This window comes from Amblyomma mixtum, chromosome 2, assembly GCF_055824585.1.
Source record: "Amblyomma mixtum isolate Tamu chromosome 2, ASM5582458v1, whole genome shotgun sequence".
Classification (NCBI taxonomy): domain Eukaryota; kingdom Metazoa; phylum Arthropoda; class Arachnida; order Ixodida; family Ixodidae; genus Amblyomma; species Amblyomma mixtum.
In genome coordinates, this window is record NC_143013.1 from 127839825 (window position 1) to 127865366 (window position 25542).

At 45.8% G+C, this 25542-nt stretch overlaps 1 protein-coding gene across 2 annotated transcripts; it reads left to right on the top strand.

Annotated features, from left to right (window-relative positions):
• The first annotated feature begins 2292 nt into the window (after positions 1-2292).
• Positions 2293-25109, top strand: LOC149360839 (uncharacterized). 2 transcript variants are annotated; one of them, XM_089569404.1, is made up of 5 exons: positions 2293-2493; positions 7190-7329; positions 11734-11801; positions 14959-15039; positions 24287-25109. In XM_089569404.1, the coding sequence occupies exons 1-5, from the start codon at positions 2374-2376 to the stop codon at positions 24421-24423; spliced, it is 546 nt and encodes a 181-aa protein (XP_089425530.1). In that variant the 5' UTR covers positions 2293-2373; the 3' UTR covers positions 24424-25109. The 2 variants fall into 2 exon arrangements, with proteins under 2 accessions (XP_089425530.1, XP_089425531.1); XM_089569405.1 differs by lacking the exon at positions 24287-25109 and adding an exon at positions 17647-17694.
• Positions 25110-25542: the final 433 nt, after the last annotated feature.

The window sequence follows — 25542 nt, forward strand, 5'->3', positions numbered from 1 at the left end:
TACATTGTCCCTTACGTGGCCTAATAGTTTCTGCTATTTATTCTCACAAACACACCTCATTGGTTTTCTATGACAGACTTCGCTATTTGGTGCCAGCTCAGCCGAACTTTAGAAAGAAGTATTTGCACAACACCGAAGTCTTAGACTATTGCTACTAATACAGTCATTACGGCATCGTACAGATTTGACAATAACCTCACAATTATGCTTGATGACTGAGAAAGTTGGGCTTTTACCTCAGTGCATCGGAAGGTGTCCAAATTAGGTTTACATAGACCGGGTAGAGAACCGTGGCTGAGAAAGGGGACATTGAAAATGTAGTTTGTTCATTAATTTATTTAAACCAAGCTATGATGTGTACAATATACATGTTTACGATTCTTTATGCGATGTCATCAAGACCATTTTCTTCAGGTGGCGCCTGCACAATTGTGATAAAAAATTTTGAAGCTAATAATCTACTCCTTTCCACAATATGTTTGGCTTTTAAACTAATACACGAAGGAGGGTAGCAGTAAAGAAGGAATAGCGGGAAGATTAATGGGGTACAAAATTCGGTTTGCTATCATACAGTGGAGGAAGGGGATCACGGGACAGAAACGTAAAGGAGAAAAGTGGTAAGCTACAGAATAGTTTTTTTGAAAGATATAAGGTTTGTGATCATATTGTTCTGATGTTGTGCCAGATGCCATTGTTTTAACGAGTTTGCGGTGCGCGATCCTGAATTCGAGCATTCATTTTTTAGCAGTACGGTTAAAGTTAGTGTTGATGTGTGTAGAAGCGAAATAAAAATTTCACACTCGTTTACCGCTAGATGATTCTATCACTGGAGAGAAAAGTTGCCACTGATCCCTATATCACAGCTCCCGGAGCCGCAGGCTAATTATGCCTTATTTTTACTTTCGAAATACCTTTAGCACTTAGCTTCTGATATAAATGCGCGCTACGCGCATTACGGATTGCATATCGTTCATAGCCAGCGGGTTTGTAGGAAAATGATGTTTCGCCAGCGACTGCCATTACACAAACGGAATGATGCAAGTATTTTGACTGCTTCGTCATAATGACCATTTGTTATATTTGCACTCTTCTGGGTGAAGTTTATGTGCAAAGCTGGCGACTGCCGAGAGCTACCTTACCTGACACAAGCGAACAGTATGTCTCACTCTTGCTGCTAAAACGTTTTTTTGTTTTGGTTATTCCTCGCAAGAAAAAAAGCAGTCGATTATCAATGGCATCCTCTTCGCTTGTGATTTCATTCCACTGGTGTCACGAGAAAGTATTCGCTCAGTTATGGACTTGGGACACAAAAATTATCTAGGATAGACCAGTGTACACGCTTGCCCCTATTAAAGCTCTTTGTTGATACGCTTGAGATATAGCATTTTGTCTTGCAACAAATTTGTTACTTTTCATGTGGAAAACACTGAAAGCGAACTAGTTGATTTTGTTACGCTACTCGTGAGTGTCCATTCTTAAATGGCGCTTCTGGGCACGTTTCTGTGTTAAATGGGAACGTTTTGAGGATTTTATGCAAGAAGAAATGTCCCACAAAAAGAGAGCCGTCCGCAACCAAGAAAGTGGACGGCATATTAAATTCTGCTAAAAGCGTAACAGTATGAAAAGGAAGACCATCTTCGCATCAGGTTTGTAGGGTCAGCTGTTGATATGAAACAGCTTGTTTTAAAAATTTTAGCTCTTTCCTCTCTTTCTTTCAAACATTTCACTTTGCTCTGCGTGATTCTGAGTTCGAAGTTAAGATTTTATTGAGGACAAGTGGTTTCAAGAACATTTCAAATTTATGGGAGACCATGCCTGCAACAGGGATACCATTTCGTACTAAAACATGAGAATCAAAATTACTTTAGAGGGACAAAGCAGGAAATAGACAGCCATGAGCAAACATCAGAAACGAGTAGCAAATAAAAATTTTATCTTTTGAATTTTTTTCTTTTCAAACGACATTGTGATGTACATTGCTTGCATGCACTAGTAAAATTTATCGCAGTTCAGAATTATGACTTGAACGCATTTTTCCCAAAGAACAGCCTTCATGTCGTGATGTCTCTAAAATGTCTCTAAAATTTATGTCTAAAATGAATGCCCTTAAAATTTATGAATACTGATAAAGAATAAAGCTACGGACGGCTGTTATTGCTCAGCTTAGATTAAAATGTCCCGACTGCCAAAGCTGAGAGAAAATAATAACTGAGGTACACCTGCTGCTCAGGAAGATGAAACTCAATACACGCTGCATTATTTCGGGTTCTAACAGGAAAGAATCCTGACAAAATTAACTTTTGTGTAGCAGTGAGAGCACATTCATAGCAAGTGCAAGAGCTTGCGCTCTAGGCATAACACGGAGACCCAAGAATGAAAGCCTGCTTGGTATACGCCCTCGTCATCGGCTTTATAGCTACCTTGATCCAGGCTAAGTTGGGACGCCCTGGAGGACCGCAAAGCTTGCATTATGAAGCCACCGATATTCTAAAGGTAATGAAAGTACCTATATTCAGAGATCAGAGGAGTTTTTCAACCGGACCAAAACAGCGTTTGAACGTAACGGTAATTGACCTCTAAACCGTCCTAGTGCATTGGCTAATGGGATGTCATAATGTACTGGTAGCGATTAGTTTTTCTTTTATAGTAATGGAGCTGATAGAAGGCACGCATTCATGTTTAGGGTAATTCTTTTGAGCCTGGACTGCTGAAGCTGTAAATCTTCAGCAGCACTCCGACGCTTGTCTTATATTTGGTTTGGTTTTGTGGGGTTTAACGTCCCAAAGCGACTAAGGCTATGAGAGACGCCGTAGTGAAGGGCTCCGGAAATTTCGACCACCTGGGGTTCTTTAACGTGCACTGACATCGCACAGTACACGGGCCTCAAGAATTTCTCCTCCAAAGAAATTCTAGCCGCCGCGGCCGGGATCGAACCCGCGTCTTTTGGGTCAGCAGCCGAGCACCATAGCCACTGAGCCACCGCGGCGGCTGTCTTATATTTACCCTGCAACCATGTCCGCCAACTCGACGTGAATCTAGGGCTGCAGGCTACATCTGAATGAGGTGGTGCAGTCCCAGCGAAAGAAGTTGGGCAGGTGAGTTCAGGAAACCCACAGAGTCTTGTGCTAAAAATGGTTAATAAAGCAGAAAAAATAGGCAGCGGTTTGATGAACCCAAGTCAGATGTAGATTGGATGTGGTAGTGTTGCGAAAAAAAAAAACCATTTTATAGCATTGAACCTTAAAAGCGTACGAGCGTTGTGCATGCAGTCTAGAGATATGTAAATGTGACAGAAACTCTCCCACTAATCGGGGAGTAACAGTGAAGATAATAGTTCTTTCTGGTCGTTGATAAGTTTTATGTTCGCCGAATTTCGTGAACTAAACGAGGTGTTGGACACGCGATAGCCTACATTGCACCACTAAAAATAATATGTGCGTCACTATGATTCCCCGCTGTAACCCGCCCAAAAGATCTTCTATTGCGAGACCATTATTATGAATTTATAAGCATTTCATATGCTTTGATGTTTGATGTACTGGTACGCAATGCACTTATGCCTTCTTTGACTTCGTGGCTTGTTTATCGTAGCACATTCACTTCTTATTGTTTCAAGAAAAGCTCACCCGGAAAAATTCTTCGCAAAGTATTTATTGAACTTCCCCGCGAACTCTAGTGCTAACGAAGACTGAGCCCAGGTCCGTTGTTGCGCACCTGAGAATCGCAGCAGTATACTGCGATTTCCGTGGCAGCATCACCCTTATGTTCGAGAGCGCGATGCACCATTAAATCCAAAGATGCGGAAAAAGTGTGTGAGCGCCCGCGGCCCCAAAGGCGACAGACACAGAAAACCGGCGGGTTGCGGTGGTTACTCCGTGTTGAACCGCTATTCTTCAGTAGCAACACTATAGTGAGGTGGTTTTAAGCAAACTAGAGAGGATAACACTTGCTGTATCTTTGTTAGTGACCTCGTAATTAATGCATGGCTCTTAACGACTACATGATTCAGAGTTTTGAAAACATATTCCAGAAAACAAACTTATTTAGACTCCGAGACATCCTTAGTTCAGGAACTGCTATTTTTCCTTGGGAACTTAGTTCAAAGGCAGCGAAAGATGGCACGAGCTTCAGCAGGGTGGCACGCAAAAAAACCCACTGGCGATACTTAAGCCCCGCCTTAAGCGTATGACGCCGTATCCGAAAGGGTTAATTCGCTTATATGCCAAATTGGTCATTCTGGACATTCATAGATCCCTGGTGGTCTGCATAGTACTTGTGACGCAGTGGTTAACGATGCGTAACTGCCGTGCGATGTCAGGAGGGTAACCATGTGTGACCCAGCGCAATCAACACTGGTAACTGGCACAATATTGGAAGCGTATTGGCTAAGGCCTGTGCTACAAAGGGCCAGAGCGCAACTATCCATCTATAATATGTGGCTGATTACCTGTGCTACCTGGAGCGACCCATCAATAATTAAACAATCACCTGCCACGGTGGACAGTATTCTCACAACCCATTGGGCAGGTTGTGATGACGCCGCAAGCTCAGGTGACCTAGGAGGCCCCCCTGCATCCTAGGTTGCTTCTTTGGGAACTTTTCATCAATTGTTCGCTCACGGTAAAAGACGCCGGCTTCGAAGTTAGATGTTCTGCTACAGGGGCTCCTTAACGCTGTCTCGTTAATAGCAGCGGAGTCTAGGTTTTTCCGTGCAGCGAAAAATCAGAGATTTGAACTTTAACAATTTTTTACGACGGCTGCGCTCATGCTGCGGCGCTTTGGCACCAATCTCAATTTTGCGCGTTTTTTGACATTGTATAGAAATGGGAGTGCTTAAAGACTGTGCGGAAGTTTATCGAACGCTTCAATTTGCGCTGTTTCACATTGAATGCCCACGTTTGCCTTGATCAGCAGCAATCAACGAAATGGCGCAGAAGAATTGTTCTTGAGGAACGCCCAACAAGTGTCCATGGCCTGATATATTAGTCGAAGGAAATTCTTCGGTAGAAGCCATTTTATACAGGGTGGTGTGAACACCGTATTAGTACAAGATGTGTCCGTGAGACCACTGTCTATCGAAAACGAAGCTCTGCAGTTTTGTTTTTAGGGAGAGTTCAGGGAGTTTTCCAGTATTGCTTTTTCCTGAAGCCTCTTAGGGTCTTCACTGAATTCGGGCAGAAAACTACGCCGTCCTCTACGTTACCGAGAGGAGACTGCCGCTTCAGGAGTGCGAAAACAGTTCCCAAAATTTGCTAGATTGAACTGGTACAGTGCAAGCCCAAACTTCTCTATATTAAGGTTCACAAATTCCATACGATCAGAAACATTAGGTCTTGTGATTGTCTCTCTCGTCGACAGTGTGCAGTACGGTGTTTAAGTCAAACACAGGTACTTGCATTTGAAGAGCGAGACCGATTTATCTCTGATACTTTCAAGTGGTTAGACATCCTTATTAGTTACTTTCTTCCCGCGCGAATAACTGAAGGGAATCAAAAATGTGTGATTATCATTTTACAACTGGTGAAGCCGATGAGGTCCTGACAGTGGAATAGCGCAGTCGCTAGGCGTACCGCTCTTGGCTAGGATACTCGCTGTGTGCTTTGGCGGAGAGGCCCTTGCGTTGGACGCTTCAAGTACGGCGCTTGCACCTGTGTCACAAGGAGACTTCTGAAGGCAAACTAAAACTGTCCTCGTAATGCCACAGTGCCTTCTAGTTGTACAGGCTGGAACAGCGTGGAACTGTTGTCAAAAGTAGGTTTGGATTTGGATCAGTGCCGATGATTTCGAAGAAGTGAAGGCTTTCGGTTTATACGCGACTCCCTTCAGGAAGGCAGTACTGGGGTATGTTTAGGGAGGCCGGCATTCTCGACTGAATTCCGTCACTAGCGCCTCGGCTTCTTTTTTCATGGAAGAGGAGATGCCTCTTGCGATCCTAATTCCACGCTTTATTCCTAACTCTGCGTTTCTATTGCCGATACTTGCGGCATTTCGGGCATGCTCGTCACCAAGAGACCCTCTGAAAATGTGTGGCACATTCGTAATTACCTCAAATAAATTCACAGCAGTTCGACGCGCTGGGTCATTCTTTCCTCTCATGGCCTCCTCGATTGAGATAAAGAGTAAGGAGATAAACGTTTCTTTGTTTTTATGTCGGAAATTACGTGTCATGTAGCGCTAGCACTGCTGTACGACCAGAAACACAGTCTGGCATGTGCGGTAATTTCTCGTCACCCTTCCTGTGCACCGTATTTGCGGAGCGCTGATATGGCCTGCTGTTGTGCCGATGTTTAACGCTTTCAGTTTATTGAGTAGAACTACGCACACTTGTGGAATAAGAGAACACCTTCCGCCAAGACACTCACCCACGAAGCGACACCAAGCCAGAGCGCATCAATCAGCAGTTCTTGCGTTCGCATTAAACATTGATCTTGGTGTCATGTCGGTACTTGCAGTCGCGCTTGAAGCGCGTTTCCTTGGCATTGCTGAGCCGTGTAGCCACCGCATCGCTGTCAGCATTTTTCTGCCACGACCACATTAATCCGCTGTTTCATCAGAGGTGTAGGCAAATGGTTTATCTGTACAGCAAACTTCATGATGAGCTAGGTGTTTTTCACCAGGCATGTGGGAGAACATCCCGTTTCTCTCGATTGTAACGCCTCCCACGGCTGTGAAACCTCGCGAAATACTTGCATAGGCCTTTACATTGATCACCAGGCTTTTGTGCAGCAAGTCCAGCATACATTTATCTATTTCTCCTACCACAAATCTTCTTTCATGACAATCAAGAACTGTGGGCGGAGAGTTTCGTGAGGAAGAAATATGTGTGAACAATAATAAGTTGCCTGTAATTGTAAACACATGTCTTGCCCGAATTATTTGCCTCAATCTATCGAAAAACTAAAACAGCTGATCTGCTGCGCTCAAATTTCGCATTAGGAAGTAACGTAATCGTCGACAATTTTTTTTTTACTAAAGCTTGAAGACGGTAATTTCCTCCACAGAAAATACAACCGTAGCCAGGAGCACAGTCTAACCACGATGGATTTCTTGTTTAGTTGGCATACTGGTATTATGTATTCGATATCCGAGTCGAGTAAGACCGCGAGAAGTTTAGCCATTTTTAAACTGTCATGATCACTGAAATGTATATGCCACTAATGGATGACCCCAATGAAACTTTTACACTTAGGTACTAGCCAGCTTTGAGAACGGCGTTGCCATATCTGATTCAGACAACGACACAATATTCGAGTGCCTATCTGCAAGGAGGACAGACTTCGACCCTGACGCGCGTAAAGTCACATATCTCTGGACATTTCCATCAACTGGGTAAGCGCTACTGGTGATATAAATATGAGCCGTATGGCTGGTAGTTTAAGCACTGCTGCTGGTTGCATGACTGTTATCATCAAGCGGGGCGAGCCTAATTTTGACAACGATCGCCAGGAACAGTTTTAGAATCTTTATGCAGCCTAGAATGCTTTGCCTCTATCAGGCTCGCTCTTTCGTTTGCTGCCCTTAGGTCACTCCGACGACCGGTTATAAGTTGTTTGCATAAGTCTCGCGACTGAGTTGTATTCACAGCCTCGTTTCTGTTGCAGTATCATCGGCGCACGCTACTTGCTATTTCACGCTGCTCTACTCGTGTGTTTAACGCATCACATCAAACACTATTTTTCTGTTGTCTGCTGGCTGCGCGGTGCTCTTCATATCAGTCCTAACTTTTCGCCCATGCTTAAGTTCTGGTCTATATCTAATATCGTATCTTTCTCATAGGCATATAGACGTAATAAATTTGCTTAAATTCACACACTAAGCTCCTGCTCTCATGCTATAAATTTGGTTCAAGTGCAACATTAGTTACTCGCGGGAGGTAATGGCATTCCTGCAGTAGTTTTTGTATGCGCTTGTAAACATACACTTAAGCATTGAAGGTGACAGATCTCAGATTAGTGTCTTGAAATGAGCTGAAGGAATCTACTTTTAGTTACAGCATTTATGAGATGATTTGCGCTCATTAAGAGGAAAACTTAGAAAACCGAACTTTTTGTAACTTATGAGGAATCGTGAAAAGAAGTTTACTGCCTTCATGAAGGGCGAAGTCATTAAACCGTAGCTCTGCTGCTCTTACAATTTGAACATAATTGCTGCAAACACACTGACACACGCTAACAGTCTGCGGGCAGTAGCTAGCTGAAAAACAAGTTCTTACGTACAAGTTTGGTTTCATATCTTTAATCTTAATGCAATATTACGAGGACAGAGATGGCCATTTCTTTTATGCCAGACAACAACGCGTGGAATGTGCGAAATTGGTATTAGCAACACTGGTTAGAGTCGCTATTCGAAATTCGAGGCGTATATATAAGTGTTATCAACTGCTTTCATTAAGATATAATGGACGCACTGTAGAAGAGTTACTAGTCTGGTTACTTCCTAGGGTTCCAAATCTTGTACTTAAGGGACGGAGCCTTTAGTGCATGCACTGTACATTATGAATGTAATAGCGCGAAAGCACTACTTTGCGAGGTGAAACCGGCTCATCGGTTTGTGTGAAGTTTGAACTTGAGGGTGACCTTGGACAAACCATCAATAAATGTACCGTCTGTTACAAAAGTTTACAGCCCACCACGAAATTGAAATAAACGGTGCGGTGGGCTGTAAACTTTTGCAACAAATGGTATCTATTGCCGTGACTGTGAGTGGAAGCCTGGAAGCCACGGCGGCGCTAGAGATCAGCTTTGCTGCGCACTGAGCGAGAGCACTATGCTATCGCCGCAGCTGGTCATGCTTCGTGTTTAGATGCTTAGCTGCAGCACACTTTCGCACTGTGCATAGCACATCGTCTTCTTCGTCAAACTAATGTTCGCGCTTTGATTATGTGGCTGTATTGACAGAGAGATGTGCGCTGCATGCACTGGCGCATAACATTTGGTGGCAGAAACACGGCACTAGAGCAATGTTCGTTTGCGTTGAAAGAATTGCTGGAAAAAAGACAGCACTGGAGCACAGGCGGACTGCGTACATTGGATACATTGATATTGCCACGTGCCTAACGCACCGCGCGGCCTCCGGGCTGGGTCGAAGACGACGACGAAGCGGCGGGGAGCTCTCGAGGCGCGCTGTTCTCTTCTGTGTCCTGGAACCTGGCTCTATAATTAAATGAAGGCTTCCAGTCTTGGGTTCTACCCGGCGCCTACCTACACGGCTCCTCTGGTCGTGACACTGGTGTAGGTGCGGGGTCAGAATGAAAAAATTCACGAAGCGCATAACTGGCTCCCTTGGTTAGTGGACACCTCTATCGCGCTCTTAGGTTACATGGCGGTAGTGTCTATCTTTAAGAACTTGTTCTTTCGCGCTCTATTTGCTGCTTCGCAATGTAAATCACCAGACAATTTTTTGAGAAATTAGATCTCTGAGCGGCATGCGATTTATGGGCAAAAAAAAAACGGCAGACGTATAGGGAACAAGGATGGTAGCCTAGAGAAGTGTTTCTCACGTAACCAGTTCGCGTTAGAAGCAGCGCGTTGAGGTCGCAACCTCAGATTAGCTCTGGAGCTTCTTCAGCGTCAAATTGTGAGCGCGGGTAGTCGGACTAGTTTAACACCTGAAGTCAAAGACGACGGCGAGCGCCGCTCTAGATCTTTTCCGTCTAATTCAACCACTACATTTCCTTAGATTATAGGCGTTGAGAGAGCCATTATGCACTGCCATCAAAAAAAGTAATTCTCAACGCTTCTCATTTCTTAATGCAGGTTCTGTAAGAGATAATTGTTCGGAATTCTTCTACGTTTTAAAGCGAACATAATATCCAATAGCTGCTAATTCTGCGTGGTTATGATTAAAAAAAACGGCTAGGAAAAAATCAAGTCCCGAAGGTACTGGACCATTAAATATTAGGCTCATTTAATGGAACTTGCAAAAACTCTGTATTCTCAATAGTGTAGGCAATGAAAAATAAGCACTTTGTGGAAAAAAAAAATTTATAGGAGATACATACAGCGAATTTGTGGTCTGTATGAAAAGTGGCAGTGTTTTATCCAACCCTAACTGTTAAAGAAGATGAAAACAAATATGTAATATTTTAAAAAATATTCTCTGACACCATATCTGCACACATCAGATTATTTAATAGCAAGGTAAATCAATTTTTTATTCACTTAATAAAAGACATCAGCTGTGTAATTGACCAAAACAATTATGATGTCTTAAACTGTCTTTTTACGCTAGCGGAATAGCCAAAAAATGTTTTCATATCAGGATGTATTCAAAACAATGCGATAGTCACAAAACAGACTCAGTGATTTTATGTGCGCTTCTCCTTTAGAAAAGAGCTCGATATACAAGGAATATTGTGCTTAGTTTTAATAATATGTGATGCAAAGGAATAACCTTAGGAATGTTCACGTAGATAGAATTGCAAAACATTACACTTTAACGAAAACGAGAAAGAATACTGCGAATAACTACAAATGTCGCAAAACAATTTTCTGAAGCGTTGCAGCCAGCCAGATTTTTAGCTCCACTCATTCGCTGTCTTGTCTTTGCTTACTTTTGCTCTTGTTTGGTTTATGGGGTTTAACGTCCCAAAGCGACTAAGTCTATGAGGGACGCCGTAGTGGAGGGCTGCGGAAATTTCGACCACCTGGGGTTCTTTAACGTGCACTGACATCGCAGAGTACACGGGCCTCTAGAAGTTCTCCTCCAAAGAAATTCAACCGCCGCGGCCGGGATCGAACCCGCGTCTTTCGGGTCAGCAGCCGAGCACCATAACCTCTGAGCCACCACGGCGGCACTTTTGCTCTTGTGGTAGCTCACTTAAGTAGCTAACTTCGCGCTTTTTCGCTGCATTAGAAGACCGGCAGGAATCTATTCAGATCATATATACACGTTCTTGTGTGCATACCTGAGTAATTAGCTGTGTAATTTTCATTGTGTCCAATATACTTTGAGTGATATCGTGCCGGCTGTGTACCTGTGAATCCGAGATAAGGGCCTCGTCAAGAAGCATCGGAGTCTCGTTTTTCCGTACCTCGCGGATATAATTCACCTTCTGTATTTATTTATATTAGTGTTTACAGACCAGGTTCAGCCACTTGTGCTTCAGGATATCTAGTGTTCGGCTGTCGCCATCGTTGAAATTACGCAAGGGATAATACCGAACCAGCTTCAGTGTTGGCAAGCTAACATAACATTCCGTTATGTTCCAAAAGTATTGCCTGACAATTTTACGCTTTAGTCACTTAATAATACATAGTCACAAATTGTGAGAAAAATAACTTTTCAAGAGAAAAATTAAAACGAAGAAACTAATGTTCAATGAATTAGTTATTTTGTTGATGTTTTAGTTTCGCTTTCGCTAAAAGTTGAGCTTGTTCACGACTTTGCTGTATCTTTCGACGAGGAACATATTTTGTTGCAGTTTAGAAACGAATCGCCATTTTGTTGAAATGTATTTTAAAGTAGTTTTTGTTTCCCAAAAGTTTTGTTTTCAAAGTGTCCTCATGCCTTAAATCTTCTCAACTCAAAGATACATGAACTTGTGATGAGTGCAGTAGTTGCGTGACTGAACAGCAGATCCCTATTATTAGAGCATGTTTTCGTGTTTCGGCACATCACACATTCTGCTGAAAAGATAATTTATCTATGGTGTATTTTTCAAGCGCGTCTAGTGTTTATTTTATATGTTTTTATTAGTAACTGTATTTTTTAAAAAATCTGCAATTTCTTCAGGGAAGAAATACCGTTCTCTGCAGAGGTGTGGGACACACCCGGAAGAGTTGAGTTTACCACACCTGGAGGTATGTACCGATGCTCGCAATATTAAAGCTCGTGGAGCATGTCAGTTATTTAATTTCACCCCTGTAGGTAACCCATTGGCTGCATTTTTTTGTGTGTGATATCCTCTGGCACTCTTGTTTTCGGAAGCAGAGTAATTTCGATTACAGTCCTTACAGCCGTTATACGACACAATATTCCTCACGGCAATAATTGGCTGCAGAGCCAAGAGACGTCTCTAATTAGTAGCCCCTCTTCCACAAATGCAAATAAGCAGCAGCTACGAAAAGTGACTCGGAACTTGCATAGATAAAATGGAAATAAAACAAAAAATCTCAAGTGACGTTACTAATTTCTATGCAAAAGCGGCACGAAAATACTACGTAGAAAACAAGTCTATCTCATGCTTTAATACAGCGTTTCAGAAATAAGGATCATGAAAAAGTCATTGGTTTTATAGAGTAGGTCAGAACAACATAATCACGAATAACTGTACGTTAAGTGACACTTGCTGGTACAGATAAAGTAGACTTGTTTCCAGTTTTCCTATCCGTGTGATGGTAAGCCTGGGGTGAGTAAGTGTAGCTTCCTGCAGGTGGAGACAGTGAGAGGGAGGGGGAAGGGGGGGGTGTATGCGGAAGTAGGTGGAGGTTTGTAGGTGGAAAATGAAGCTTAATTCTGAAAGAGCACAAAAGCGATTACATGGAGGAAGAAAGAATTAAAGCGCTTTCACCTAATTTTTCTCTGCTCCGTCTGCTCTAGTTCGCACTTTTTCCAGCTGTGCATTTCAACCAACCTGCCTATCTTTACATCCTTTGAAGTGAAGTTTTTTGGGCGGACAGAAACAGAGCAATTAGTACGTACACTCTGCCCTGCCGAGTTGTCTCGACAAGGGGTACGAGTCCTCGGTAAATGGTAGCCTCCGATCTACTTACGGGGCGCGTAAGGTGGCGGAGATACAGGGACGTATGGGCGGGAACGTTTTGTTAGCCGGAGAGGAGAGCACTTTCAAAGCGCTTTTTCTCATCCTGCGAGGTTTGGTCACGATAGTTCATTTACCGTATGGGTATATTGTTTGTCATGCTATTAGATTTGGCATCGGTCTGGGTTTTCTCTTTAAAACTAGTTGTGAGGTTTGATAACATGCGCCGTGATAATCTCTCGGCAGAGTGCTGGGTATGTGTGCGCGTATGGTGCAGCGGTTAGTCAAGATGTTGAGCATTTTTCTCATCCCCGTGCCGAAGACGCGTGTACAGATCGGCGGTGCAATTACCCGGATTGTTACCGGTGAGCTTATATTAATTTAAGTGAGTAGCACTGTACTCTGTTAAAATTTATTTTAGCAGTGAAGAGGAAACTACGGAGCCAAACCGCGTTCCATCTTCGTGCGCAGCGGAATATTGTACCGGCTGGCCGTTATGACTCTCCCTTGAACCATGGTATATTGCCAGTATCCATTTTTAATGCACACTTCTAACACGACTGCCAACTTTCAACCTTGGAAGACAAGGAGAAAACAGCTGTCTTAATTGCGGCAAATTTGCTGGTCATGTCAAGTTACGAGAAGCTTCTAGAGACGGCACGCGCTCCTCAAGCAAGACTAGTAAGTTACCGCGGAGAAAGCACCGCGGCCGGCTGCCAGAGGTACAGTCGTGCTGCATATTCACTGCCGGAAAAGCTGTCGCCGAGTACAAATGGGTCACTAGCGAAGAACCTCACGATTATGACGTTGAAGCTTCAGAGTTACTCTGGTAACTTCAGATAAGCTCGGATGAGCCTTTGAACCAGCTGTATCGATAGTAGCAAGCTAAAGTAAGCTCGCAAGAATGTCTCGCTATCTGCAGCGGGTGGAAGGAGGGCGTCGTGCCACCTGCAGCCGAATGGAGGAAGGGTGTGAAGATGAGAGTGAGAAACGCGGTTTTGTGCCCACATAGATTCAACAACAAAAAAAAAAGAGCCTAAAGACGAAACCACTGAGGCCTTCCAGCAGCGGGCTTCCTTGTGGATAAAGAGTGCACGCTCCTTACTTCGGAAGGCGGATGATCTGACGCGCATTATTAATAGAGGAGGCATTGCACATTGTTTATACGCCGTCCGCACCAAGTTAAACGTTATCTTTGACAGCTCATGTAACCCACAGGTCTTTTTTTCACACTGCGAGGCAGCTCCTTGTGGTTCACTTGGCTGGCCAGCTCGGGGCAGTCGCGTTTGTTCTATTCCTGATATAGTGGCAATTTCAGCTTGTTGGTACATTTTATTTTGCAGCATTCTGCTCCTTTAGATAAAGCGCCTTGCTCTAATAGCCCCTATACGCGCTTCCCTAGAGCCTCGTTCTCTTGTTTTACAGACGATGTCGCCGCATAACTGCGCTCGAATGAATTCTCGAGGCTGTAACCTTTAGGGCAGGTATATAATTTTGTTGAGTGAGCTGAGATCAAATTTATCATTTTTATTATCGCACAGATGGAAGAGTGGTTCTCTATGAAAAGTCATGCTATAATTCTCAAAGCACAGCGCTAGTTTGTGTACAGGTTAAGCGTGATAATCGTATAATTACTATTGTTTCCATTTTTGAGCCAATCTTTTCCAAGAACAATAGTGTTGCACGAATCGCAGATGTCATCAGCAGCTTTCGGTGGGCTCTGTGGTTGTGTGTTGTCAGCATTGCCGAAATCCTCAAAGAACATTATAAAACTCTTAACTTAATTTGTACTGATGGACTGAAACCCCATTAAAACTTTCGATAAAATTAACAGCTATTTGTAGGTACCTAACACAACATAAGTAAGACTCAAATTTTCAAAATCTATCATGTGTGTTTATGCCTATGCTAGCCATCAACAAGACAGGATATCTAAATTTACTCTTGTACAAGACGAAGATTTTCTCCTAACAAGAACCAATTTCTTTGCGCTGCCTGCTTCTTTAAAAGTGCGCGAAAGATGTTGAAATTTTGTCCTGGGCATAGTAATGAAAATGTTTTCAATGTTACGAAACAAGTATGATAAATATGCTTTCAGTTCCAATGAGCACTTTGGCGTCAAAATGCAATTGCTTTCAATGCATTGTACTTTTTAGCGAGCGTCTCAGAATTCACGAGGATTACGTCCTCGGAAGAATGTGTATTAACGACCTCCAGCGTACTGTTTCGAAGTGTTAATGACCAACTCCATTTTTCAGACCCAGAAAAAAAGGAAGCAATCATATACTATACAGACTACAAGAACTGCTTGGTCTCGGACGTGGAATATCATGAACATCGTAAGTCAGCCAGACATTCCGAGACTGCGAAAATATTCAGAAACAAAAACTATGTGGTGGCCTAGACAACACAAGACTGGAATTCAACACTTTAGATTTCACATTTGAAGTAGCTTCTTTCGCAACTGTTGCGTGTATTCGCGTCAGTTTATTTGCAGTTTTCGCTCCGTAAATAGCAAGTTCAGACATACAGCTGCACTATCAGGTATCCAATATGCGTTGACGTTGCCGAAATTTGCGCATAACACATCATTTCTTGTTTTTTATTTGGAGCCCAATATAAGCTACTGGCTTTTCACGCCCCTTTGGGCAGGTTATGATGACGGCACAAGGTCGTGTGACTTCTCTACACTAATCAATAATCAATTGCCGCAGTGGGCCCGTTGTGACGATGTGACATCGGCCCGTAACCTGTCTCGATGAATCATCATATTTCCTCTCGGACACTACTGGGGTTGTTGCGTTGCGCCCACTCTAATGCCGCCGCATTAATATACTAGTCACATTCTTCATAGGAGTAGTATAAAAACGTTGTCCTCATTAATCCTCATGGTTTGTTGCACTCATTACTTGCGAAGGGCTCATGTCCGCCTTTTAACATTGACCCTTGGTCGCGGGATGTATGAGAAAGTAGGGGAACTAGCTCCAGTCATAACGCATCGAGTTTGGAATCGACCAGAAAAAGAGAAGAACCGTTGCTTTGAGCACTGAGACGCGCCTAAAGGAGTAATGGAACAAAAGCAAAATTATGAGGAACGCATACATGCGAAAAGACAGAGTCCCAAGGTCTCTAAAAGCGTTTCAGATTTCACTGTCACACGTATCCACTCGGGGGTAGAACACCGTCTTTGCTGCAGCGCTGTGTTGTGACGTCGCGTGGTGGACGGGTTTGCAGCCTCAGCTTTGGTGCTTCCAGTACCGGTTGTCGACACAGCAGCCCGACGAAGGCCCATGATGCAATGTAGGGCGCGATGCTGACAAACGCACTTTAGGGCTTGGCTCTTGATGCTGTTATGTGTCTTTGGAGACCGGCGGCTGTCCCGGGTCCCCAAATGCCCCAACGCAACACAAGTTGCCGTTCACTTCAGAACGAGTTTATGGGACAGATATTAGCAACATTGCACCATGCCACCACACCACATTTGCACACAAGCAATGTTGTAAGGTACGTTGCAGTGAATGTAATGCGCGACTTTCCTTCTAGATTTCAATGGCTTGTTGACTTGCTTTCTGCAAACATTAAGTTGAAATATTGAAAGCGCTAACATCTCCTGAGAACTACTAACCACAACAAAAAAAATGCATACAACCATAACTTTTACAAATATACTTCAAAGTTGTCGTTTTTTTTTGCAAAACGAAAATTCCAGCTTACGATTACAGCATGCACTATAAGTGGGCACAGATCATTACTGAATACCGTAGACCAACATGCCTATACATCAAGTAAGAATGTAAGTCCGGAATATAAACCTCTTTCGTTAAGAGCACGTAAATACACATCTATAGGCAGACACCCCGTGCTAAACTTTCTGGCAAGCGCACCATTTTGTAGCTAACACTAGTAGTAGTTGTCTTCCAAGCTGGAGCATGAGGCAGCGACTGAGGCGCGCTTGGACATTTCTTTAGGTTTGGGCCTTGCATCATGCTTTTGGAGTGGCGTGCTGCTGATTTGAACAAAGCTTGCTAGGTTCCTCTGAACCGCTTTATGGCAAAGCACACATGACTTTGCGAACTGTTTGACATCGGTTTCAAACATTTATCGCATACCCTGATGCCACGAGAAGTCCTTCATATGCCATCGGTAGCGCGTTGTTACAGGTTGTATTTTGTTCGACTAATTGCCCAATTTCTTTCCATGATGGAGAATTGGGCCAGTGGAAGTGATTTCAATTTTAGAAAACAGTGTCCACTTCAACTTATTTCAAAGTTGTGTTCATGCGAACGGCTTTAAGGCAGCCACGAAATGTGGCTACTTTCATTCCGTTGCTTTGAGCCCAGTTCGTCTGTGGTGAAGTTCACTGAGTGAATACGCGCAACGTCCATTCGAAGACGCAGTTTGCGCCATTATTGTCGCCATGTTCAGTTTTTGCGTGGCATATATTGTTTGTAGCACGGGTTTCCATACCGCGAGTGACGTCTTCCTTCCGAGGCTCAATGTTTTCATGGGAGCTCACGAATCGTGCGCGCCGGCCACGTTTCCAAGGACAACATATTGGAACTTTTGAAGGAAATATATCCAATGGCAAATTAAACATTTGACAGGATCCCAAATGCTTGGTTTAGGATGGTGATGGTACTACATTACACGTTTCGCTGTGAGTCAGAAAGGAAATACCGTCTGTACAATGGAATAGCAACCAAAATCCCACCGTACAATTACATTGTGGTCGTTAAGTCGACCTTGAGCTCTTAGCATGGCCAGAGACCGGATGTATTTGTGGCCCTAAGGTGGACTATCGACGTCGATCGTGGACGCTGGAATTTTATCTCCTAAAATCTATCTCACGTTGCTCGTTCGCTCTGTTGTTGAAAATGACACTTTCCCTTACCGTCTGTCTTTGAGTGGCAAACATCAGTTTTGTACCCTTCTTACATCATCTGCAGGTTCGTTTTCAGGCAGCGCTCCTTGATTTCTGCGAACATGGATCTGCCAGTGACCTTGCTTCTTGTACCGGAAGCAGCTGAACTTGACTTCCGCGTCGTGTTGTAAAGGTATAGTAGATTGTCCAGAAGAATGCTACATCTTTTCCGTCTTTATTTATGGCAAGGCTTAGAATCCACAGCGTTTTATTATAATGGACGGCAGCTTGCCCACCCCAGGACGACCTTTGCCTTCAGGAACAACTAAAACGTCTCATGGAATTTCATAACGATTTGAAGAGCACTCCAAAGCCCACTACAAAGCCTTCATCACCATGTCGCCTACGCTGCCTTTGTTTTACTGTGCTTATGGCGACCTTTCAGCCACCATCACCTAACTGGGAAAGTACTAGAACCAATGTCTTGTCTTTACGTTGTTGTCGACAGAATCAGGAGCAGAAATTACACCCATAGTGCGGCTAAGGGCCACTGGACGTTGTACATTATGACTGCAGTCACCCGCATGACGCCTTGCCACCCTTGTAAGGTTGATTGACCAGATCGCACAACTGGCTCAGGCTTCAAAGCGGTTGTTTGCTACTGACCCGAAGCAGGTAATCAGGGTAAAGCTCCGAAAAGATAACGAAAGCAATGTACAGCGCCCTTATGTTTCAGAACTAGGGTCTGGAAGCAATTAAAACCTGTTCCGTACCATCTATTTACCTTGCGTTATCTAAAACGCTACAAAATAAAAATATAGGTGGTTTGCGCTTTGCCCTTGTGATCCCTCGTTTCTAACATGTCCATGTCAAGCAGATTGCATTGATTGGAATTTAACTTTCATGCGGCAGTAATTTGTTCACACTAGAAGATTGCTAGCGCTGTGTGCATGTATTTGAGAATGTGAACTCTTCACATACAAAATTAATTGCTGGCTCCTGGAACATGTTGATTATTCTGCAGTGTGTACTGTGCCTCAAAGGTGTTGGAAAAAATATGACCAAAGCTGCTGTTACGCAAGAAATCGGACGGAAAAATTATTTACTACCTGTTTCTAAAGTATTCTATAAGATCAGACATAACTTCACCAGCGAAAAAACGAGACACGAGGAGAAGAAGAACAAAGGACAACGCTGGACTAACAACTGAAGTTTAATCGAGAAACGGCCAACCTAGGTCACCAGAAGACGCATGCGTATCAGACACACTAAACAAAACAAACAAATACATAAGTGGCAGATCACCGAGGAGTGGATACACGCTCTAACACTGGAAAACAACAAAATACAGGTAATTTGTCTATCAATCTTGCACGCGCACACTTCTGCTTAGGAAATTAACTTCCTTGCTAGTGAGATGCAAGGACGGTGCACTGATGCATGTGTCACTCTGCCTTGCAGCCTAATATGAAAGGCCTCAAGGATTTCCCTCTCTTTCCTGTTTTTCTCTTTTCCGGTAACAGAAATGTTGTTAAAACCTGGAACACATTTTTTACAACTCCTGCAGTGACCTGGGAGAGTATTTTGATCTGACGAATTTTTCAGAGAATTATTATGTTCGCGTGCCCGGTCATTAACACATCTGCCAGCTTGGCCCGTGTACACTCTTCCACATGACAGGGGTATCTTGTAAACGACCCGAGTCGAACAAGCAACGAACTTGTTCTTTCGCTGGTGAAGTTATGTCTGATGTACACCAACTAGCCCACATGGGTACCATGTTACATTCTATAAGATGTTTACCTTTCTTCAGAACATTGTCGTGCAAGCTATTCTTTAGGGATTAAATACAACTAGATAATGTCAGTCGTTTTCCGGGCGAAATTAAGAGCCGTTCTAACATGTGATTCTTTCCAGAATGCTTCCAGAATTACAGTGTCTCTATCTCTGCACATTTCAGTAGTGAGGTGCAGAGAAAACATGGCTATTATTTGCTCTAATTTAAAAGCCTAGAGTGTGCAGGTCATTCTGCAGTGAAGCCTAAGCAAATGCGTGACGTTTTTCATCAGTTAGGGAGGGTGCGCGAGACTAGAAATCGCGAATTCGGGGTAACCTTTTAGATTTCTCCATGTAGCTCTCGTAGTAGAGAAGAAATTCAAAAATTTTTAAATTATGCCCGGACGTTTCGGTGCGGCACTGCTCTCCGCCAGCGACACCGAGTCAGGTGGGAACGCATCCAGCTTGCTCGACTCGTCCGGTCTCGGACGCTGTCCTGGTCAAACGTGTGTGAACACTCGCTTGTAGCCCTACTTGTCGGTCGACTGACTTCCAATCCTTAGCGTATTTACTTGCTTGCCAGCGTAACTGCTGTAGCAGCAATAAATTCCATCTGTGACAGCAGAAGTGTTTTTTTTTCCTTTCGCCCCCCGGACACACTCGCGGAAGCTGGCAGGGACTCGGCAGCGCTTACCGGTCATATTGCCACGCGCCTAACGCGCCGCGCGGCCTCCGCGCTGAGTCGAAGACGACGACGAAGCGGCGGTGGGCTCTCGTGGCGCGCTGTTCTGTTCTGTGTCGTGGAAGCTGGCTTCATAATTAAAAGAAGGCTCCCGGTCTTGGGTTCTTCCCGACGTCTACCTTCACGGCTCCTCTGGTCGTGACACTGGTGGAGGTGCGGCCGATGCTCCCTACTCCTGAGGACGACTCGACGCGTCCGCCTCTTGTGACCACCCCTGTCCATCGTGCCAGCCGGAGGATCCGCGGCCTGTCCCCCGAGGCCCTTCCTATTGTGAGGGCGCCTTCAACTACCACTCCACTCATGGCGACGCCACTGCCCGCCCTGCCTACGACTGTCCCTGCAGCCAGCCCCACCTATCTCACCCTTCAGACTCCACGCACGCCTAAGCCCTTTCACGGCGACCTGTTTGAAGATGCCGAAGACTGGTTGGCTCACTACGAACGGGTCGCGACCTTTAACTGCTGGGACGACGCTACAAAGCTGCGTAACGTTTACTTCAGCCTTGAAGACTCTGCACGAACGTGGTTCGAAAACCATGAGACTATTTTCTCTACGTGGCCGGACTTTCGACGTCAGCTCCTGAGTACATACGCCAACAGCGACCGCCGGGAGAGCGCAGAGCGTGCACTGTCCTCTCGAATTCAGCTTCCCAGTGAGGGTGTTGCCATGTACGTCGAGGATGTGAAGCGTCTTTGCCATCGCGCCGATCCGGCCATGCCTGAAGAAAAAAGCTTCGGCACCTGATGCGCGGCGTAAAAGACCAGCTCTTTTCCGGCCTCGTGCGGAACCCGCCCAACACCGTCGCGGAATTCCTGGCCGACGCCGTGCACATGGAGAAATTGCTGCAGCAAATATCCCATCAGCACGACCGGCAACTGCGCCAAACGTCGACTCTATCAACGTTGGACCGGTTCGACCATGAACCCAGGACGAATGCGGACTCCCTTCGCGAACTCATTCGTTCCGTGGTCCGCGAGGAGCTGCAGCACCTTCAAGCCACCTTTGCCCCTCGCGTCGATTCCGTCACCAGCGTCATCCGCGAGGAAATCCGACAGGCACTCAGGGCACAAGACGCTGCAGCTGTGCCGGCGCCGCAACCGACCCCATACGATCCCGCGCCGTACCCGACTCCTGTCCAGCCAGTCACGTACGCGGACGTCGTGCGCCGCGCGGCCCCTTCTCCTGGGCCTTCGCCTTACACCGCACCATTGGTCGCGGTGCACTCTGCCCAGCCGACTCCTTACTGGGCGGATCGGCGCCAGGCACCGCGGAAGACTGACCTCTGGCGCACTCCGGATCAACGCCCGCTCTGCTACCACTGTGGTGAGGCCGGCCATCTCTACCGGCGGTGCCCCTATCGCGAAATGGGACTGCGCGGTTTTTCTGTTGACAGCCCCCGTCCACGCCCTGGAGAGCGCCCTCAAGACATCGCCGAGTATGTCACCCGCCAGCGTAGTTCACCATCTCCTCCGCGCCGCGAGTCGCGATCGCCCTCTCCACGCCGGTCTTCGCCCTCTCCACGCCGGTCTTCGCCCCCTGGGTCCCGTTTCGCCTCAGGACAACGTGGTTCCTCGAGCCCTCGTCGGGAAAACTAGCTCCGGCGGCCTTTGGAGGCGAGGCCGCCGAACGCCGTTCCGACGCGAAGCTTCCACCGCCGCAGCAACTGAATCGCCCCGACGTCGCACGCCGCATCGCTGCACAGTTTTCCCCGACGCGCCTTTCGTATCGCCGCGATGCCGCAACCCCAATCGCCGACTCGCTTCCGCCGCCGCACCGACCCAATCGCCCCGACGCCGAACGCCGCCGCATCGCCGAAGAGTTTCCCCCGACGCGCCGCTTGAATCGCTCCTACAGCGCTACCCCAGTCGCCGACCAGGTTCCGCCGCCGTACCGACTGAATCCTCCACAACAGCCATCGACGGGCCGTGCTGAAGGCAGGGTCTCCTTGCATATCCCTGTTCTCGTCGACACAAAGGAGGTCAGCGCGTTGGTTGATACGGGCGCAGATTACTCTATCCTTAGCGGACGGCTTGCGACGGCCCTGAAAAAAGTGACGACACCCTGGGACGGTCCCGACATACGCACGGCAGGCGGACACCTTGTCGCACCACTCGGCATGTGTGCGGCCCGGGTTACGGTTCGAGGCTGCACATTCGTTGCCACTTTTCTCGTTCTCCGCGAATGTTCTGGCGATGTCATCCTTGGCATCGACTTTCTTCGCGAGCACGGTGCGATCATAGACCTCCCGAACCGCTTGGTGACGTTTTCTACCGCAATGGCCACAGAAGAACCTGCGCACCAGGGTTCTCGGTCCGCCCTGCGAGTCGCCGACGATAACGTTGCGGTGCCACCACGTGCCAGCATTCTCACGAGAGTTACCTGCGACGAGCCACATAGGGGACTCCGGGTTGTCGAGCCTAATGTCTCCCTCGTACTCGCTAAGGGGGTTGTGGTGGCACGGGGCCTTGGATCCTTTCATGACGGTTGTACAGAGGTCCTTGTCACCAACTTCTGCAATGAACATCGACATCTGTTCCGTGGCACAGCCATCGCTTACGTCGACCATGTTCAGGAAGTGGCCGAATGCTTTGCTTGTGCGGAGGACACACCTGGAGCTGACGCCGAAGCGGTCACCAGCGTAGACATAAATCCTGGCCTTCCTCCCACTGAAAAGAGGCAACTCCAGGACCTCTTGCGGGAGTTCGGTGCATGTTTCACGTCGTCGTCCAAAGTGCACCAAACGTCGATAGTTAAACACCGCATTATCACGCATGAAGGAGCCCGACCCATCCATCAGCAGCCCTATCGTGTGTCCCCTCGTGAGCGAGATGCTATTCAAACACAGGTCGAAGAGATGCTCACAGACGGCGTCATCCAACCGTCAAGCAGTCCGTGGTCGTCTACTGTCGTCCTCGTGAAAAAGAAAGACGGGACACTACGGTTCTGCGTCGACTACAGGAAGCTGAACAGTGTGTACCAAGAAACCAAGAACCAAGAAAGACGTGTACCCGCTCCCGCGTATCGACGACTCCCTCGACCGACTTCGTCAAGCCAAGTACTTCTCTTCGGTCGACCTCAGAAGTGGTTATTGGCAGATAGAAGTTGATGAGAGGGACCGTGAGAAAACCGCTTTCATTACACCGGACGGGCTGTATGAATTTCGCGTCCTCCCATTCGGGCTCTGCTGTGCTCCTGCCACGTTCCAAAGAATGATGGACACCGTTCTCACCGGTTTGAAGTGGCAGACCTGTCTTGTTTATCTTGACGATGTCATCATTTTTTCCGCAACGTTCACGGAACATCTGCACCGCCAGTGCGCCGCAAGGGCTTGTGCGAAAAGCTTTTAAATAGGTATTTTGGCCCGTACAGAGTCCTGCGCCGCCTGAACAGCGTCACCTACGAAGTTGTCCCCCATGGAACTGTGGTCGCCGGCCCTCAGCGTCAACGGCCTGAAATCGTGCATGTAGTGCGCTTAAAGCCGTACTTTTCGCGTGACTGAGCGCTGTGTTCACGCTGTTTCGTACCTTTTCCCCTTACCCCACGTGTGAACTTGACTCTCCCTACATGTCATCTAGCGCCCACTGTATAGTTCACCTCACCCCCAGTCTTTTTTTGTTCCTCCTCCCCTCACTGTACATACCCCATTCCACATCGAGACGATGTTTGCTTTCGCGGGGGGGAATAATGCCACGCGCCTAACGCGCCGCGCGGCCTCCGCGCTGAGTCGAAGACGACGACGAAGCGGCGGTGGGCTCTCGTGGCGCGCTGTTCTGTTCTGTGTCGTGGAAGCTGGCTTCATAATTAAAAGAAGGCTCCCGGTCTTGGGTTCTTCCCGACGTCTACCTTCACGGCTCCTCTGGTCGTGACAATATAATGGGGTTGCTGGATTGAGCGCTAAGCAGCAGACGAGTAGGTAAAATGTATTTAATATCAGTATATAAATCCTCAAAATACTTTTTTAACTTTTGCATTATCGCGCTAATGATAGAAGCAGAAGATCCCGTAAAAGAAAGTTAGCCACAACATAAGCTGACACAGAAGCCGGCGGGTAAATATGAAGGGGTAAACCAAGGGTTACCAAGTTTTGGTTTAAGTACCCAACACGGTATAAAAACAACACACCTTTCGTTGAGAATATCAATAACATTGGGTCTCGTAAATAATAATATTTCTTTTGTACTTTTGCTTCTTTTTTCATGCGAGACAGAATGCATACTTTGGACCAAGAAAGAAGTAAAAGACGCTGTGCCACAGGACTGCATCGATCATTTCGTGGACATATGTGGCGTTATAGTCCCTCCACACTCACGAGACCTGTGCCCGGATGACGAAGGCGAATACTAGCATCAGAAGCAGTTCCATGCGGATTTGTAGAAGGCGCGCGAAGAGATAACGTTGCCTTGTAAACGATGTGCCGCGTTATAAGTGAGAGCCCATTGCTTCACTTCCAGATATACACTTATTTAGTATCTTCGTTTATATCGCGTGTTCACAAAAAACTGCACACGCGGAACTGCATAAGCGCTTGTTTTGCAGACCACAAAGTAGAAGGCTGAAAACAAATGCATTTTACAATTACACTGCTAAGGACCGCCGCACGACAGAAATACGAATAGACACATGCACGAAAGAAGTGCCGTAAATCCGCATTAAATGCCAGTGCACATAATCTATTGCACAAAAGACAAAAAATTCAGGACAATGCCCAGGCACTTTCGATATTATTTAATGCTAGATAATTCCGGGAAGATCAGCTTTTCCACTTAACTTTCAACCTTATCTTTGGATAACTGTAACTATGTTGAAATATATTGGTAAGGAGCACGGTTTTTTTACCTATCTCGCATTAGCCCTTGGAGTGATGGATGTTTATGCCTCCGTGAGGTGACGGTGATTAGCAGTTTCTTTTAATGTTTGTAAAGACCCTGGTAATAAAATACACTGACAAAAAAATTCTCCGCACATTGTGTATGGAGCATCTTTTCGTTAACTCTGTTGGCTTGTCTTATGTTTATGAGTCCCACTTGAAATATTCCTTTCAATTTTGTTTATTCTTCGTCAAAACCTTTCCCTGGTATATAATGTTCACCAATTATCTATAAAACTCTTATATGAAAGCCTATACACGCAATGCTGAAGAAGTGCTGCAAATGAGCACCACATGTCAATTTTTGTGTGTAGACTACTGCATAATTTGCACCTTGACTTTATGCTACATGGCCGATGTACTGAATGCAAGAGATTCTATGGTTGAGATAAATACCGAGCACTTTTTATGTGTTGTACTTCAAACATCACGCGTCCAGCTATCGCAGTAATTTACATGCCATAAAACTCAGCAGACAATTAAGTTTCATGGTTTAGATTATAAGAAAATGTTTACTGCGTTTTCGCCTTTTAAGAATAATATAAATACAACTCAAGCAAGGCACTAGTTTTAAACAGGCTTCTTACACTTACTGT

What these genes read in the sequence shown, in the direction of transcription:
- LOC149360839 (XM_089569404.1), top strand. Translation starts at nt 2,374, where the DNA reads ATGAAAGCCTGCTTGGTATACGCCCTCGTCATCGGCTTTATAGCTACC. An exon ending in AAGCCACCGATATTCTAAAG is followed by an intron (nt 2,494 to 7,189) that starts GTAATGAAAGTA and finishes TTTTACACTTAG; the next exon opens with GTACTAGCCAGCTTTGAGAA. An exon ending in TGGACATTTCCATCAACTGG is followed by an intron (nt 7,330 to 11,733) that starts GTAAGCGCTACT and finishes CAATTTCTTCAG; the next exon opens with GGAAGAAATACCGTTCTCTG.